General features: G+C 31.8%; 1 protein-coding gene across 1 annotated transcript in view; it reads right to left on the bottom strand.

Moving 5' to 3' along the window:
- Positions 1 to 1,276: 1,276 nt before the first annotated feature.
- Positions 1,277 to 17,082, bottom strand: part of LOC106103788 (alkylglycerol monooxygenase-like) — a 23,213-nt gene continuing 7,407 nt past the window's right edge. Inside the window, exons 2-10 of the mRNA XM_013283670.1 lie at positions 14,257 to 14,433; positions 8,641 to 8,768; positions 7,771 to 7,922; positions 7,197 to 7,300; positions 6,396 to 6,558; positions 5,653 to 5,804; positions 4,977 to 5,111; positions 2,605 to 2,718; positions 1,277 to 1,983 (exon numbers count right to left, since the gene is read on the bottom strand). Of these exons, the coding sequence (XP_013139124.1) occupies positions 1,720 to 1,983; positions 2,605 to 2,718; positions 4,977 to 5,111; positions 5,653 to 5,804; positions 6,396 to 6,558; positions 7,197 to 7,300; positions 7,771 to 7,922; positions 8,641 to 8,768; positions 14,257 to 14,415 (1,371 nt within the window). The 5' untranslated portion in view covers positions 14,416 to 14,433 and the 3' untranslated portion in view covers positions 1,277 to 1,719. The remainder of the gene's footprint in view (positions 1,984 to 2,604; positions 2,719 to 4,976; positions 5,112 to 5,652; positions 5,805 to 6,395; positions 6,559 to 7,196; positions 7,301 to 7,770; positions 7,923 to 8,640; positions 8,769 to 14,256; positions 14,434 to 17,082) is intronic.

Below are 17,082 nucleotides of genomic sequence, written 5' to 3'. Positions count from 1 at the left end.
CCGTCCGAAGCTTGTAACTAATGGACCGTATCAAAATAACAATGCTCTTAACGAAAACATTTCTCTTCAAGATGATTTATTTCTTAATGGTATATATCTTTATGTATGTTACATAATGTATTTTATTTGAAAAGGATATATTATTTCATGTCAATAGAACCATTTCTAACGTCGCTTCGAGGTCAATTTTAAATCATCGTACAGAATTGTTGGCGAGTTATCGTTTGAGTTCTTTTTCAAACAGTGATAAGGGCCTGTCCTACCAAATTGTAAATTGTCTGTTAAAAATCCAACTTGTTAAATGTGTGATGGAAATGTCTGTTTTTGTTACATTATCTGACAGTGACGACATTTTTAAGCCATCTGAGCCTTTGAGCCAGGGATGGCCCGGCCCTTAAGTATTTATGTGGTTCAAGTAAAATGCCTGTGTTTTTGCAACCCTATTTTCATATAACATTATTTGTCCATGGATCAACGCTACATAAACCTTTTATTCTAGCCGTAATTTTGTAGTAAACTTAAAAAAAATTAAGAAATCTAATGGTCACTTTGTTTAAATGTATGTTTTAGTTATTTATGGAAATGAAAGAGTAAAAATCCAATTTTCTTATATCGATAACTTTGATGCTAAAAGTAAAATATTCTCGAAGAAAATGTCTCAGGAACGCTTTGATTTTATCAGAACAAATATAATTTTCCGATGTCCGCTCGTACAATTTTTCGATTTCCTGTTAAGTGTTTTTCCATAAATAGATAACTTTGAAATATTGGGTAAGGTTAGCTGGAGTTTAATTTACACATAACAGTTAAATAAATGTAAGTAATCTAAAGTTATAGAAATAGTTCAATTAATTTCATTGCTACTACAAAATTATCAGGCGCTTGTTGATGTTCTTTTCTTATCTTTCTTGTATTAACTTCCTGTTTTCTTACAAATCTTACTTATATTATAAATGTAAAAGTTAAGATGGATGGATAGATGGTTGTTTGTTAAAGTTTGTAGCCTAAACGGATGAACGGATTTCGATGAAATTTGGCATCTAGAGGATAATCGATAAGAACATATAGGCTATTGACTTTTGTTTTTTTCAATACCACGCGGACGGAGTCGCAGGCGAAAGCTAGTATTTACATGATTTTCTATGAAAGCTAACCATAACTTATTTTTAAATATTACCATTGTAAATACAGTGATACATGAGATAATAAAACAACAATATTTGCAAAAACAGAATTTTATTTCCTTCTTTTTCAAAGAAAACGATACAAAATAAATTATACTTAAAGTTAAATTCGTTGGCACAATTTAACTAACCTACTTACATGATATAATTTCACAAAACATTTTTAACAAAAACATTTAGATAATGAACAAGGCACTTTACATTTAAAAGTATCATTAGTTCGTGACCCTTTGATAATAAGTATGATATTTTACATATTTATTACTAATATTAAGTGATTCAATACAAAAACTAACTAATAATTTACTGTACAGAGATATCTACACTAATACATTCATTATCAATAAACTATGACATTTAGAGCCTGTCCCACAATTGGCTGATAGAGGCTCAGATAGCTTGACGTCATTGTCATATAAAGTGACAAAATCCGATATTTCCATCATATCAGATTTACAATTTGGTGGGACAGGCCCTAATTCTATTCATAAAAGTTATCTAAGGAAAAGTTTTTGGTAAGAAAGTAGGACTAGATTTATTCCGATTTAATCTTTTTAATTTCTAGAAGTTTCAATGTATGCAAGCACCAGAACATGGCGGATATCACGTAGAAGAATTGAAGAGTTGCTCCTAAACCTGGGTTAGTGGAGCTGAGGCTTCTTGTGAAGAAAGCCAGAGCTGAACATCTTAGTGCTTCTAGAATCGGTGCGTATTTAGAGTTGTCGAAGACCATACCAATAATGGTTAGAGATGCGATAATATAGAAGACGAATATTAATACAGATATCGGAGTCATACCCTGGAACAAAATCGTATTATAATTATAAATGCGAAAGTTTAGATACTTGTTGGAGGTTACTTTTTTTATAAGAGAAGGGGGCAAATGAGTGGAGTTTGTAGCCTGAACTGCTAAACTGATTTCGATAAAAGATGTTGATAGTCTGGAAGAACACTGGCTACTTCCTTTTGTTTTTTACTTCCACACGGATGGAATCGCGGGCGAAAGCTAGTGATAAAATATGAAGTTTGTAAATAAGGTTACCTGTATATTATTTTAATTTGCTCTTCCGACAGTTAAAATTCATAGTTACTTATTCAATGTAATTAATAAGTAAAATCAATAAATGTAATTTTAAATTAAGGTGGTTTTGGATTTTGATATAAAAAATTCGATAAGAGCTTTATAACACGTGTTCAAATTAAGATTCTCATATCATTTACCGCAGTCGATAAACGTATCTCGTACATTCTAGTAAGTTGTATAAACACATTTTGAATGTAAACATAATTCGATTTATAAAAACTATCAGGAAGGTCACAGTCCAATGTTTATCGAACATAATATTTTTGTAAAATGAGTTAGAAAAAACGATAACATAAATCTTGTGAAACATTTGTAAAAATGTTATATGTTACTTACCATATATCTGTCTGTGAGATCAAAGAAGCCGTAGAAGACGACGGCGTAGTGCGCGACGAGGTACAAGTTGCACCAAAAAGGTAAATGCACGTCGTATTTATCTCTGGATAAAATCTGCAACAAAAGGGAAAATTTTATAAGATAATGTAACAGCGAATAAGTCTAAACTAACGTTATAAAAAGGAAAGATTTGTATTTTTGCATGTATTGAAATAACTCAATAACTACGGGAGCGGTTTTAAAAAATTTTTCACCGTCAGAAAGATAATTGTAAGTAGCATAGGCTATATGTTTTAATTTCTCGCGGGCGAAATTGCGAACTACAGCTAGTTACTAATAAGGCCAATCGCTAAATTGTAACTAGCTTCTGTCCGCGACTACGTCCGCTTTGGATTAAAAAAATAATAGAAAATAACCAACATAGCTGTAGGATAAAGAGGTCAAATATGTATGTCGATACGAAGTTTAAATATGTTTTCTTTTAATTTATTTTCGAATTTTACATAAGAAGTTTTAGGTTGAGTGCGAAGAAAAAAAAAAGTAGATGTATGAAGGTTTGTTTTTTGGAAAAGGGTGTAAATATTAAAAATAGCGATAAATAAAGAGTTTATTTTATTAAGAGCCACAACCCCACATATATTATTCACAGATAGATTACCTCTCTAATGGTATAAGAATTTTTAAAATTGGCTTCATAATTTTTGAGTTATTTTCAACGTATACAAAAATGAAATCTTTCTTTATAATGGTATGGAATAATCAACTAGTCAATACTAATTAATAACTAAGTAACTTCAATTAATTAATCATAATATCTACGCAACTAATGAAGGATCTTACTAATATTATAAATGCGAAAGTTTAGATGGATGGATGGATGGATGGATGTTTGTTAGCGTTTGTAGCCTAAACGGCTGAACGGATCTCCATGAAATTTGGCACAGGTTTAGAGCATAGTCTGAAAGAACACATGACTACTTTTTATCCCGGGAATAGTTACGGTTCCCGTGAGATTCATTAATTTAGTTTTCTAATGTTTACTCGATCATTCTGCAACGGTTCTACGTATCTTATTGAAATTTGGTACAGATATAAAACAAAGTCTGGAGTACACATGGGATAAGCTTCATCCCCGAGATATGTCCGGTTCCCGAGGGATATGTAGTTTTTTGTAATTTTTATAGTTTGTATGTTTTCTATTACCACGCGTACGAAGTCGCGGGCAACAGCTCGTATAAGAATATGTTCTCTCAATGTCGTGAAATAGAATTACTTAATGCCTTTGATCGGTTTATCTTGTATTAATAGTATTGGTTATTTTTACAATTTTGTCCTCAAAAGGTGGTCAAGGTCGACTTGCTCCTTTTAAAGAGCTAATAAACCGGGCGTCGGTTGCGTCGTACTCTTATAACTAGTTTAATAGTATTTTAACAAACTAGTTTCAGTACTTTAACACCTGTTTTAAAAATAACTATCTGGTCTTGTTAGTTATAAGTACATTTTACTATTTCGCCTATTTAGACTTTTAAATGTGTTTGTGTTAAATGTTTTTGATATATGATAATGGAAATATAATAAAATATTAGATTTGATATTGCGCCTTTTAATTTATGTATAGCAATAATGTATATCTATACTAATAATATAAAGAGGAAAGATTTGCATTTTTGTATGTATTGAAATAATTCAACAACTAGGCCGTTTTCAATTCTTCCACTATTAAAAAGCTGTGATATCAGTGAGTAAAAGGCTATATTTTGTATTTTTTTTTATAATTTTTTATAAAGTCAGCAATAACTAGTAAGTAATAATGAACTCATAGTTTGCGATAAAACATTCATCACGTGTTATCTTATATCGTTACTAGCATATGTCCGCGACTCCGTCCGCGTGGAATTTACAGAAAAAAAACAAAAGTATCCTATGCGTTCTTCTAAATTATCAACATCTATGCCTTTCATCGAGGTCCGTTTAGGCTACAAACTCTAACAAACATCTATCTAAACTTTCGCATTTATAATATTAGTAAGCTATACTTTTTAAATTGCATTGTAATTGGTAGAAGGTTTTAACCGTAATGGGGTATACAATAATAGGAAAAGTTATGATAATGTATTGTACATATATTGTAAAGAAACATTTGTATAAGGAATTAAATAAAGCTAAATTAATGGCTATAAAGGAAGACCGAAGAAAGTACGGATGGATTGCGTGAAAGAGGATATGCTTAAGAAAGGAGTGGATTCAGATATGACGGCTGGCAGAGATGTGAAGAGCAGCACATACTGTGCCGACCCTATAAGGGATAAGTTCAAGTTGAAGATTAATTAAACAAAGCTAAGTAAATATGTTTTAATAATAAAAATACTTACTTCAAGTTTATCATCTTCAGCACCAAGTCTGGGAGTACCAGGCTCCCAGCTCGGGCCCCAGAATATCGCTCGCAGTTTATCTCCGACTGAGGTGAAACGTTGGAATTTCTCCACAACGTATCCTGTGTAGAAAGTCTATAACAAACGTAATCCAATGAATAAGCAAACTCCAACTTCAAAGACTGGACGAAATCGCAGTGAGGCGTGCTAATAGAAATCCCAATTTAAAACGTATCTAGAGATTAAGCTATTTCCAGGATTACGTTCTAAATATTTATAACATTTCTACTGTTACTCTAATATTGTACATTTCATTTTAAAAATAAAACATTTCAAATTTAAAACAGTGCTAATTTCTCTTCTAAACTCATATTTTTTACTATATATAGCATTCAAATCACATTAACTGTATTGTAATCGATCGTTGTAATTGATTAACGGCCGGTTTCCCATTTACGTTTAACAATCCGTTAGTGTTTTTGATTAATAAATTAAAGAAATGCGTTTTCGAACTTAACTTGAATTAGAATCCGTTGAAACATAGGTCAGTCTAACATTAATGAATCGCTAAGTAATGACAAAATAAATAGAAACTTCAGAAACCCAGCATAAATTACAAATAATCTTTTATTAACTACTTTAGTAGCTTTACGTTAAAATCAACTTTTAATATTACCTGTAAGTACAAGGGGTTGAATGAAGGCTGGTTATAAATGAGTCCATATACGATTTCCATCTTTTCGATCTCGGGTTTGAAAGTTCCAAAGATTCTGTCCCAAATGATAAGTACACCGCCGTAGTTCACATCCAAACAGTATTTGTTACTACCTGTAAAAATAAGTTTATATTAAACAGTTATTTGTTTTTAGCATCTAAAAAAATAACTAAATCTACATTAAAACCTAGTTTCTAATTAAATAATAAGATTTTTTGGTACAGTAATGTTAATTTATGACAACGCCATCTAGTGTTCAACAGAAGGAATAAAATTCCTATTTGTACGAATGAAAGCATTGTCCACGAGGCTGGCTATATACTGGCTATTTAACGATAGAATACTGATTCTAATAATAACATAATAATCATTCAATCTCTTCAAAACATTACAAAACTTATAAACAATAGAAAACACTGAAATACAAATTTAAAATTTTACCAATGAAAATTAAAACTAGAACAAAATAATATATGACACCAAAAAAATAAATAAAACCTCAAATCTATGTAAACATTGTAATGCAGAACAGATGGGTTTTTCTTCAGCTATATGTTCTCTATATATTATCAAAACCGTGATATTAGAATTCCCACTCAACGTATCTGATCCATAAATATGTTACAGGAAGTAGGCGGCGTACATGGCCAAAAAAAAAGAAAAAGAAAAAAAAACATCAACATTTAATTTCAGTAATATCTTACCATGATGTACTCTGTGATGACTGGGAGTGTTCAGGATGTACTCCAGCGGGCCGAGGCTCTTGATGGCCTCCGTATGTATCCAGAACATGTACAAGTAGCTGAACTGGTGATGCATCACGAACTGCGCCGGCGGTATGGCCAGCGCCAGCGGCAGATAGAATATCTAGAAAAAAATTATACTCAATACCAAAATTAAAAAGTACAATTATAGAGCGGGCACTTGACTAAACTTTTGCACGCGACTGTAGATCGTCGATTGTTTCGCAGCCAAATCATTTTTTTTAATAATATAAGGCGGCAAACGACAAGCGGCCACCTGAACCCACCGAAATAGAAAGCGACCGCTGCACATTGACATCCGCAATTGCAGCGTTGCCTACCCTTCATTAACGGAGAAGGAGACGTACATTAAGAGGATACTTCCTCTTTCTATGCGTCTCCTCCACCGTAAAATCCACGTTCCCTTTTCATACTATTCTTTTGAGAAAAAGAGTGGGAAGGAAAACGGACTAAAGTCAGACGAAACTCGGAATTGCTTCCATTTTACCCTGTCTTCTGTGTGGTCGTGGTATTACACCGGGCGAGCCGGCCTATTCGTGCGAAGATGTTAAAGCGGGCTCTACCACTGTAAAGCATATAAGCTCGGAGTCAAAGCGAGATAACAGTTGTGCGATAGTTCAGTCAAAGGTGTGCGTGCGCTCTTTATATTAACGCTATAGTTATAAAATTAAAAACATCGTAGCGTTAGTCAACTATTTTTAAAGCGATACGATCAGTGTTATATGTTCCTTTATTACTTACAAATCCACACCAGCCTTGCATGACAGACTGCCGTATTCCAACGCCCATGTTGAAGTCTTCAGATGTGTGGTGCACTTGATGCTGGGCCCAAAGGATGTGGATCTCTGTGAACATAACCTCTTATTATGACCTCTATATATGTTAAATGCTTTATCTGACGCTAGGAGGTTAAGGGCCTGTCCCACCAAATTGTAAATTGTCTGATAACAATCCAACGTGTAAAATATGTCATGGAAATATTGGATTTTGTTATGTTATCTGAAAGTGAAGTCGTTTTAAGCTATCTGAGCCTCTATCAGCTAGTGGTGGGACAGGCCCTATAGACATTAAAATTGCTTTAAATCTACTACAATCAAACCCTCTCTCGTTTTCACTTTCCGCGCTTCTCTTGTTTTTCACTGTAACTTTTTTTACAATAAAAAGGGAAAAAGTCTTAGTGGCCAGTATGCCACCTCTGGCTGTATACGAATTCTTTGTCAGTTTGAATTTTAGTTATTGTCCGAAGTAACTAAAAAATCGTTTATATTTGAGTGCAGTTAAGAGGAGTATTTCTATGTATTAAAAATGCATTTACCATGACAAGCTCTGTGCATCCAGTAATAACAGAAGTCGACTCCAATAGCGGCCGCGTACCACGTTATTGTGTGGTCCCATGGCAACTCTACTATCCTAAAGTTAGTGTAAATCCAAGTGTATAGGTAGGATTCCGCACCTCGCCATACTAATCTAAAAAGAAAATTAATTAATTAGTTAAACATTTAAGAACTAATTGAAGAATTAAAAGCAATTAAATTATGAATTAACCAGTGAATCCTAACCGTTCCATCTTTACGATGTAAATTTGTTAATACAAGAATCTTCTTAAGAAGATAATATTTTCAATTATTTATTAACAAATCCGTATGTTTGCAGCTTATAAATTAATAACACATATATTTATAGTTCTTGTTAATAAATTTAAACATGTATCTGTGTTATTACTTAGCAACAGTTTTAATTAATTGTTTTAAGACTGTTTATGGTTTGCAAAATAGAATAAAAGGGATTATTTTTTATCTTTTAGTTTCTGTGTATTAAAAATTAAATGTCCTTTAGTTGAAGAAGTATTGAGAACATATAAATATTAAACCAAATGAAATAAAACTTTAAAGGTCAAACAAGGACTAAAGTAGCTTTAAAGATAAAAATTAATGAATTAGTAGTGTGATATTTTCATTTATGTATCGAAGTTTATTACCTTTTGTATTTAAAAATGATTTTACAATTATCTTGTATTTCAAAATGTATAATTAAAAGATCAAAATAAAGATAAACAAATAAAATACACTCATACGAGACTGATAACACTAGAAAATAAGCAAATATGTGTTTGCCAGGATGGTGTTCAATAGAAATTTGTTATCTCTGTCTTAAGGAATAAGGTCGAGATTACTTTAATATTTACCTGCCACATTCTTGGAAGACGCCGTGAGAGATGCTTGTTATGCCATCATTGAGACGTATTCCTTTATGACCCTTTAATCTTAAAACGATGTGCTCCAGGACCATGAAGATTAAGAAATAAGGCCATGACTGTAACAAAAAAAAAACACAATTTAAATCTGAGTGTAATATACGGCAACAAATGTATTGTGATTCTGGAAATTTGTTTAAAAAATAATATATCTACTTAATAAATGTAACCTAGATTAATATTATAAAGAGAAAATTTGTATTTATTGAAATAACTCAAAAACTACTAGGCCGATTTAAAAAAATCTTTCACCATTAAAAAGCTACTTTTTAAAATCGGATTTTTTATAATTTTTTATTTTACGCGGACGAAGTCGCGAGCAACAGCTAGTTAAAATTTAAATTGTAAAAATTTTATCTTTTATTTAATTCTATATATGCTTATCTCATGAAACCAACAGCCTCAATGCATTATATTAATAAATGACACAGTTTTTTGTAGATAATGTTCTGGTAAACATTTGTACAAGGTCATATTTTATCTAATTATTGTACGTTCGTATGCACAATTAAGTAAGCATATCGCGACGTCATTGTAACGTCATAGTCCTGTAAAACAATATTGTATTTTGCATCCAAAATATCAAACTATTCTAATCCAAGGAACCTTACAATAATGAGCATAGAGACTTGAAATTATGCACATAGATATGATCAAATGCCATTTTTAAAATAGATCTTTAAGATAGAATGGATAAATAGCATGTGGTATTCTTTAGAAATGATGGTACCGTGTAATTGCTAAGACTTCATTGTAGACACAAACTAAAATGACTAGGTTTTACATTACATCTAACACATTTTTGTAGGCGAAGCGAGAGTCGACATTTTTATATATTACATTTTACATGGGATTTGAGGTTTTTTGTTTAATTTTTGATGCAAACGAAGTCGCGGGGACAATGTTTTTATTTTTACTATACATTTATAATACTACGAGTAATTTGCAACTTTGTAAGTGTCCTTTCTTGACATTGAACTTTGTAAGCCGTAAAATTTATTACTATACATTTTTCATTATGATTTTCAAACTGGTATATAAAAGTCGTTTAAACATTGAATAGTAACATTTTAAACTATTTTAAACTTGACATTCATTCAGGACTTCGTCACAGTTCACTTCCCACCGTAACACTCCCGGGTCGTAACTAACTACCGATTTAGTCCGAATTTCGATCTTCTCTTCGTTATTCTTTTGTTATTTTGAACATTCTCGATTGTTCGAATCACATACATTTTCCAATAGAAAATTCCCGATGCTTCGAATATTCCAGACATATTTTTGGGAATCGATTAACGGTACTCGCCACCAGATGGAATATTCTGGAAACAGCACGATTATTCCACGAACATGAATTCCGCTACTCTTCAATAGATGAGATCGCCACAATAATGTTGTGCAGAGAGGCAATTAGGTAAAATACTTTAAGGGGTTATAATCTGTTACTTTTTTAGTCTGTACCATTATTTAATTGTGAGAAAAATATTTGCTTCGGGGTACTTTAGTATCGTTGCCTTTGAGTGTACAACAGTCGTTATTCCTATGACTCCTTTTTCACTAACGCGATGAACGCGGGAGACTACTATACTTCAGAGCAATGTTTGTTCTATTTCAACAAAAATCGCCAGTTATGCGCAGCAATTGTAGTGGAAAAACGGTCTAACGGTATGAAGTTTATTTAAAAATAGAAATAAAATAAACAGAAGCTGAAGAAATAAGTACATTCTTCGAGTTTATTTCAAAGATAAACAAAGAGAAATAGAATTGTGGAATTCGCAGCAATTTAACATTTGAACAAGTCAACTTTCTTTTTAACAAACTAAAAGTTGTATTAAATTCTAGATTACTAAGAAAAAGTTACAGAATGTTGCAAAAGATTTTATGCTACGATGAAATTTACAATCGCACTTATTAAATGGCCAATATTTAGTAACAATAAAACGTTTCACTACCGTTCGTAACATTCTAATTTAAATATTGATTACTATACATTTAACTGTAATGAAAATATATTGTGTTAACAGTTAATTTTCAAGTCCGCGTGGCTTTATTGCTAAACCACGGTTATTCTATACCTCCCATGTGTCGCAATGCTTGCACTATCCGGTGTACAAATGCGGTGTAATTTGATAACGCTGTCCGAGTATCATTGCTTCATTTCATTTACAGATAGCTTCTATAATGTAGTCCTATATGTTGACGGGTTCGTTTAAACACACAGAAGATAAGCGTAAAATGGAAGCAATTCTGTGTGTCGTCTGATGAGTGCGGTGCCATGCCGGAGGCCTAATTTAAGTCCCTTTCTCTTTACCACAATTTTCTTATAAGGAGAGGATAGGAAGGGGAAGTGGATTTCACGGAGGAGGGAAGCATAGGAAGGGGAAGTGTCCTATTTATGTGCGTCTTCTCCTTCGTCGGATAAGGGTAGGCAACGCATCTGCAATTGCGGATGTCTATGGACAGCGGTCGCTTCGCCATTTTGGCGGATTCAGGTGGCCAGTTGCTTGTTTCCCACCTTATGTTATAAAAAAATCTGATAAAGATATTTTCCTATGTCTGTTACTTTAAATTCTAACAAAGTCAAAAACTGAAATGTGATAAATTCCGAATCCCTAACAATCTAATTTTAATTGAAATAAAAAAAATCAAATGAAACGTTCGTGAAATGTAAAATGTGTCAGAAACTTTTTCGTATTACTTTTTACATTTTATTATGAATCGTAAAAAGGAATCTCATCAATGGAAACCCACGGTCAAATAACGAACTGGATATTTTGTCATTAATAATTAAGAAATAATTAAATTAAATGCAAGAACATCTGACTGGAATAAACACAAGAGCTTATGATTTTATACGGTTTTTACAATTCCCTGAGTGATTCATGATATGGTTATCCATAAAAGAAAACTACAAACAATTATATGTTGGCGGTAATACTAGACAGAAGCTTCGGGACGAGGTTATGCAGGAAAAAACAATTGAATTCATAATTTATTTTTTGCTTTAATAATCCTACTAATAACGTTTTTAGTTTAAACGTAGTTCAATTTCACGCGGACGAAGTTTCGAGCAACAGCTAGTTGGTGATAAAAATGGATACTCGTGTAAAATGTAAATCGTCTAGTGTTGTATAATTTACGTTGTTTATTATAATTCGCTTGCGTAATGAACTCTGAAGCGGTTATTGGCACCAATTAAAGTAATATTATTACTGACTTAGGATAACCTAAGCTTACAATGTAACGGCCATTATAAGGCTTCCGTAACTGGAACATATTAGAGATTTAATTTATTAAATTAAATAAAATTTATTGGATTACAACGACCGGTGGTCATAGTCGGAATTGGCATAGAAAATAGCGTAAAAACAAGCAGACACAGTACAAGGATTTTGTGACACTTTTTTGACATAAAGTTTGATTAAATCACCGGGTCGAATAATTTGGTCCGACTATAATTGAAAAAAAAAAAATGGAATGCGCAATTATATTAATGAAATGTGGAGTAGATAACAATAAAAGTACAATTATTAATAAGGTTATGCATTACTTAACAGACAAATTAAATCTAGTAATAGCCACACTAAGGGACTATTTAAGTAATCAATTGAGACTATGAGTGCGGTAGTCATTCAAAAATTACATAAAAAAAGATAAAAGGAAAATTCTCCAGATCGTAGTATCACGTTTTTGTATTAAGGGGTCAATGGCCTTACGAGAATTGTTTTTTCAAATTATGTCGTTGGACCTGTTTCTATTGAGGTATTTAAAAATTAATGTAAACCTATCGCGTGAATCGAATACGTTGAAAACGTGACTTACGGCAATGAACTTTAAAAAAAATCACGGCTACCGAGTTCTGCAATACGTTAATTGAATATTACGAAAACAAATTTGTTTTTAATTTATGTATGTATTTTGAAAAGCAAGGACGTATTTGTTAATCAGACATGAACCATTTTAATCGAATTTGTCATTTTTTTTTATTATTTACAACCAGTACTATGACTTGCGTTAATATTAGCGAAAAAAATTGTCATTTTTTGTCTTTGCTTACGTGTGTCGTAAAAAATGTTTTCGTTATTGTCTATCGACATTTTTTGTCAACTGATAATTAAAAAAATCAAACATATGCAATGATTAAGTTTTTTTTTTATTTTTTGTGTTGTATTCATTAAGCAGTTTCGTATATTAAAAAGTTATAGAACGAGATAGTAATTCAAGGTCAGGGTATAGTTCTTTAAAATGTGTCAATTTAAGATACAATTAATTAGAAAATGGACTGATTTATAGATGATTTTTTTCTTAATATTATTATAAATAAAAAATCTTAACACAAAAAGAGGTTATCGATTTTTGATAACAAAGCAATGTTTTCAAGATATAGTGTGTTAAAATGTTTACTTTATTCTAGATTTGAAGTGAAGAAAATCATGTTGAAACAGTCCACTCAAGTAAATTCACATTTTATTATAGTCTGTGAGCTAATACAACAAGCATGTAGTTAATACAAGCCAGTTAAAAATAATGACTTCATTATATTCAACGAAACACAGTTTACTAGGTCATTGGTTAAACATTTTGCTTAACCCAGGAAAGAAACATTCGATAAGGTTATATTCCGTCAACACGATAATTATCTTGTTACATAGTAACTGTTACTATGTAAAATTCCATACTAATTAATGGAAATTTTCAAAATATTGAAATGTAGTTTTCACTGTTCAACAGTTGTTCAAATCATCTTTTGCAAAACAAAGTTAACAATACGTTTTAATAAAGACATTTTCTTGAATGTTAAGTACAAGCTTTTGCGTTTCTCTCTCTCCGGATCGTTTCCTCATTCCTGAGGGTCGCGACCACTCTCCTTGACACTCTCTCGAAGGGTGTTTATCCACTCTGTGCGATTCTCTGCGACATGTATAGCGTTATGTATATTCCATGTTAAATTTTCATAAACAAATAAATTCAGCACACATAAAGGTCCTTATTTAAAAAAAAAACATACAAATACATCTTAATTTAAATATTTTTTTATTAAATGTAGGTTTTGAAAATGTAATATTGAATAATAATTAATAAAAATAAATACCCGTCTGTGTTTGTCAAAAAGTTAGAATAACGGCCAAATACTGAAACGACATTTAAATATATAACTACATCATAAAAAAGGCAAAATTTAAACTCCAAATTCCTTACAAATGTCGTGTTTTAAGCGGCGCCTATTTTCGGCCTGGAGTTAGGGAGATGAATAAAAAGATAACTAACATGGAATAAATCGTTTAATTCTCAACAATTGCGTTTCAGTATTTTTTCTTTGTTTGACTAATGCTGGATTTCTATTTCTACATATTTTGACATTACCTAGCTATTACATTAGTGTTAGTTTGACCTACGTTTTAACGGAGTGAAACTCAACACAGGCAGTTCGGAAACGCATTTCTTGAATTTATCGAACTGAAAACACTAACGAATTGTTATATAGTTCCGAAACTTGCCATAAATCGCTTTAACTATTTCTTTCTGTGATACAGAAAATGTACATACCTGTCTGAAAAAGTTAGGCACATCTTCCTGTCGCTCGAACATCGTGTCTTTGGGAGAATGAATGTAGAATAATCTTCCAACACCTTTCAAATGACTGTTCACCATCTGCGACAAGCCATTGTCCAATGTGGCATTGGCATAAGATATATCCGCAGCCATATTGACACTTTAGGAATTCTGAAACAAACAAAAGCTTCAATTAAAAACGCATCAAATTATTTTAAGTTAAAAGCAACGCGTGTGAACTTATTATTACTTATTCCAAAATGCTTAACAATACTTTTAAATGTACTAGCTTTCGCACGCGACTCCAAACTCGTAGAATTAAAAAAAAACACAAAAGAGAGAAGGTTATGTGTTCTTCCATACTATCGACTACATCTTTGCCAAATTTCATCGAGATCCGTTCATCAGTATAGGCTACAAACTCTAACAAAAATTGATCCATCCATCTAAACTTTCGCATTTATAATATTAGTAAGATTAGAAGATAAGAAGTAAAGCTAATTGACTAAAAGCGTTGAACGCACATTAGGAATTTATCTAAACGAGCAAAAACAAGAAAATTAAATTAGAAATTCAAATACTAGTCTATTTATTCACAGGACAACTCTTTACTCGTAAACCTCTCCTTTTTGAATAGCAAATTAGATAAACCGAACACGACTTAATAACTTTTGCTCTATTCAGAATAAATTTACATTTATACATTGGTCTAAAGCTCTAGAGTAAACGGCGTTAGATTCTCAACTTCAGAAAGAAACTTTTATTAAGTTAAAAGTTTTATTTCTTGAAATAACTACGTTATGATATTAAATCGAAGAACAAAGTTAGAGTAAACGGTGTATTTACAATTCAAACGTTCGTAGAAATCGACAAATTGTAATAATAAAATGAAACTAAATTCAACAATGTACCGAATAAACTTTCATGAACTAAAAGTAATTCAAATTATAGATTCATTCAACTGATTTTCGATGATTAGGAGAAAAAATAAATCACTTTTTAATATCTTTCATAAAAACTGTTCACTTACCACGCATTAAATATATTTTTTAATGTTTGAATTTATCATTTCTATGAATCTTCGTGTATGAAATATTAAAACTCAATATCCTCTACAGTATCTTTAGAAATAAATATAATTATTGCAAAACGTAAGTACAATCGGGGAATTTATTCTTCTAATTGTAACATTGAACGCATAGAAACGACAACTCTACAATAACCAACAGAACGCTGCTTTAGTGTATGTACGAAAAATGTTGGTCAGTGGTACTAATTGCCTTTTATTATGATACCGTTGTTTACGCAGTACTATGTAATTGGATATTCGTAAGACGGAGTTTGTCTCATTGCAATGATCAAGGTAATATTGCAAGTCAAACACCGCGGGTTTCCGCAACTGTACACAATCCCGGAGGCAAGATAGCACTTCCCAGTTATCATGTTTGACCCGTGTATGTTATTGAAAGACGATTTAATTGTCATCCGTAGTTTTTATGTAACGTGATTACTTTGTTACAATTATTATTTAACGTTTATTAAGTGACCCTGATAAAATAAAACTCATAATTAGATTCTATGTTAAAACAGACACATTTTTAGTAGCAGTCCAATATCTTATTAATATTACAAATGAGAAAGATTGGATAGATGTTTGTTAGAGTTTATAAAACTCGAAGATGTTTGGAATTGATAACCGAGATCATAGTCTGGAAGAAAACATAGGCTACTTGCTTTTGTTTTTTATACACGCGGACGTAGTCATGGACGAAAGCAAACTGAAGTTATATTATTATACAGAGTGATTCTTAACGGACGGATAAACGGCTTTGTGGAGTTAGAGGACCTCAATAGCTATCGTTTAAGCGCAAAGTATGTTGCTCGCTTTTCTACAGTTTTAAAGTTATTAGATAGCTATTGAGGTCCTCTAACTCCACAAAGCCGTTGTTGCGTCCGTTAAGAATCACCCTGTATAATTGTTTCATTAGTAATTCAACTGTACACGATCAAGGGCGTGGGATATTCAAGTTTACACAACTATCCCATTTATTTCTTGACAACTATCTAAAACATGAAACATGGAAATTTCCATTACACTCGCCTTAGGATGTGGCCTTATATTTGTATATTTTCTTTTCAACAAACTCGTATTCGAATATATATACTAAGTCAGTTCCTACGAAACATCTGTTTAGATGTTGGAAGTCAACATAACGCTAGTAACCTCAACGGGTAAGCAGATTTACGGATTTGACGCGCATCTTTTTTCTCTTGTCTACATTTGTACGTCTACATAAGATCAGATATAATCTTACTAAATGTATATTTTTACTACAAACGTATCTATACGTATTTTATCTTTAATTCAATGAAATATCGTAGAAAGGACATATGTTAACTTATTCAAATATGAGGAACAATAGAATACAATTTATTTACAAATATTATGCTGTCCTTATCAGTATGCCTCGAGGGTTTTCATATAGTTATATTGTTTGCAGTAACACTATTGTTTAACTTTAATATTTACACTATTCATATTGACACTGTATAAGAAACGTTATTTTAATATGATAACAATATTAACTAAGATATGGTTGAAACTTATTTTTAATTTCTTGTAAGCAAAAATGGCAACAATGCTGGAGGCCCGGTTTTAATCCCCTTTCCCTTCCCACTTATTTCTTATAAGAATGGATGGGCATTGAAAGTGAATTAGACAAATAAACTCTTAATGTATGTCTCATCCTCCGTCAATTGAAGGTGGTAGAACGCATCTGCAATTACGGATGTCTTTTTTTTTTTTTTTTTTTTTTTTTT

Source organism: Papilio polytes, unplaced genomic scaffold (assembly GCF_000836215.1).
Source record: "Papilio polytes unplaced genomic scaffold, Ppol_1.0 DF823731.1, whole genome shotgun sequence".
Classification (NCBI taxonomy): domain Eukaryota; kingdom Metazoa; phylum Arthropoda; class Insecta; order Lepidoptera; family Papilionidae; genus Papilio; species Papilio polytes.
Note: the sequence above shows the minus strand (reverse complement) of the source record. Positions and strands in the feature narration are given on the sequence as shown.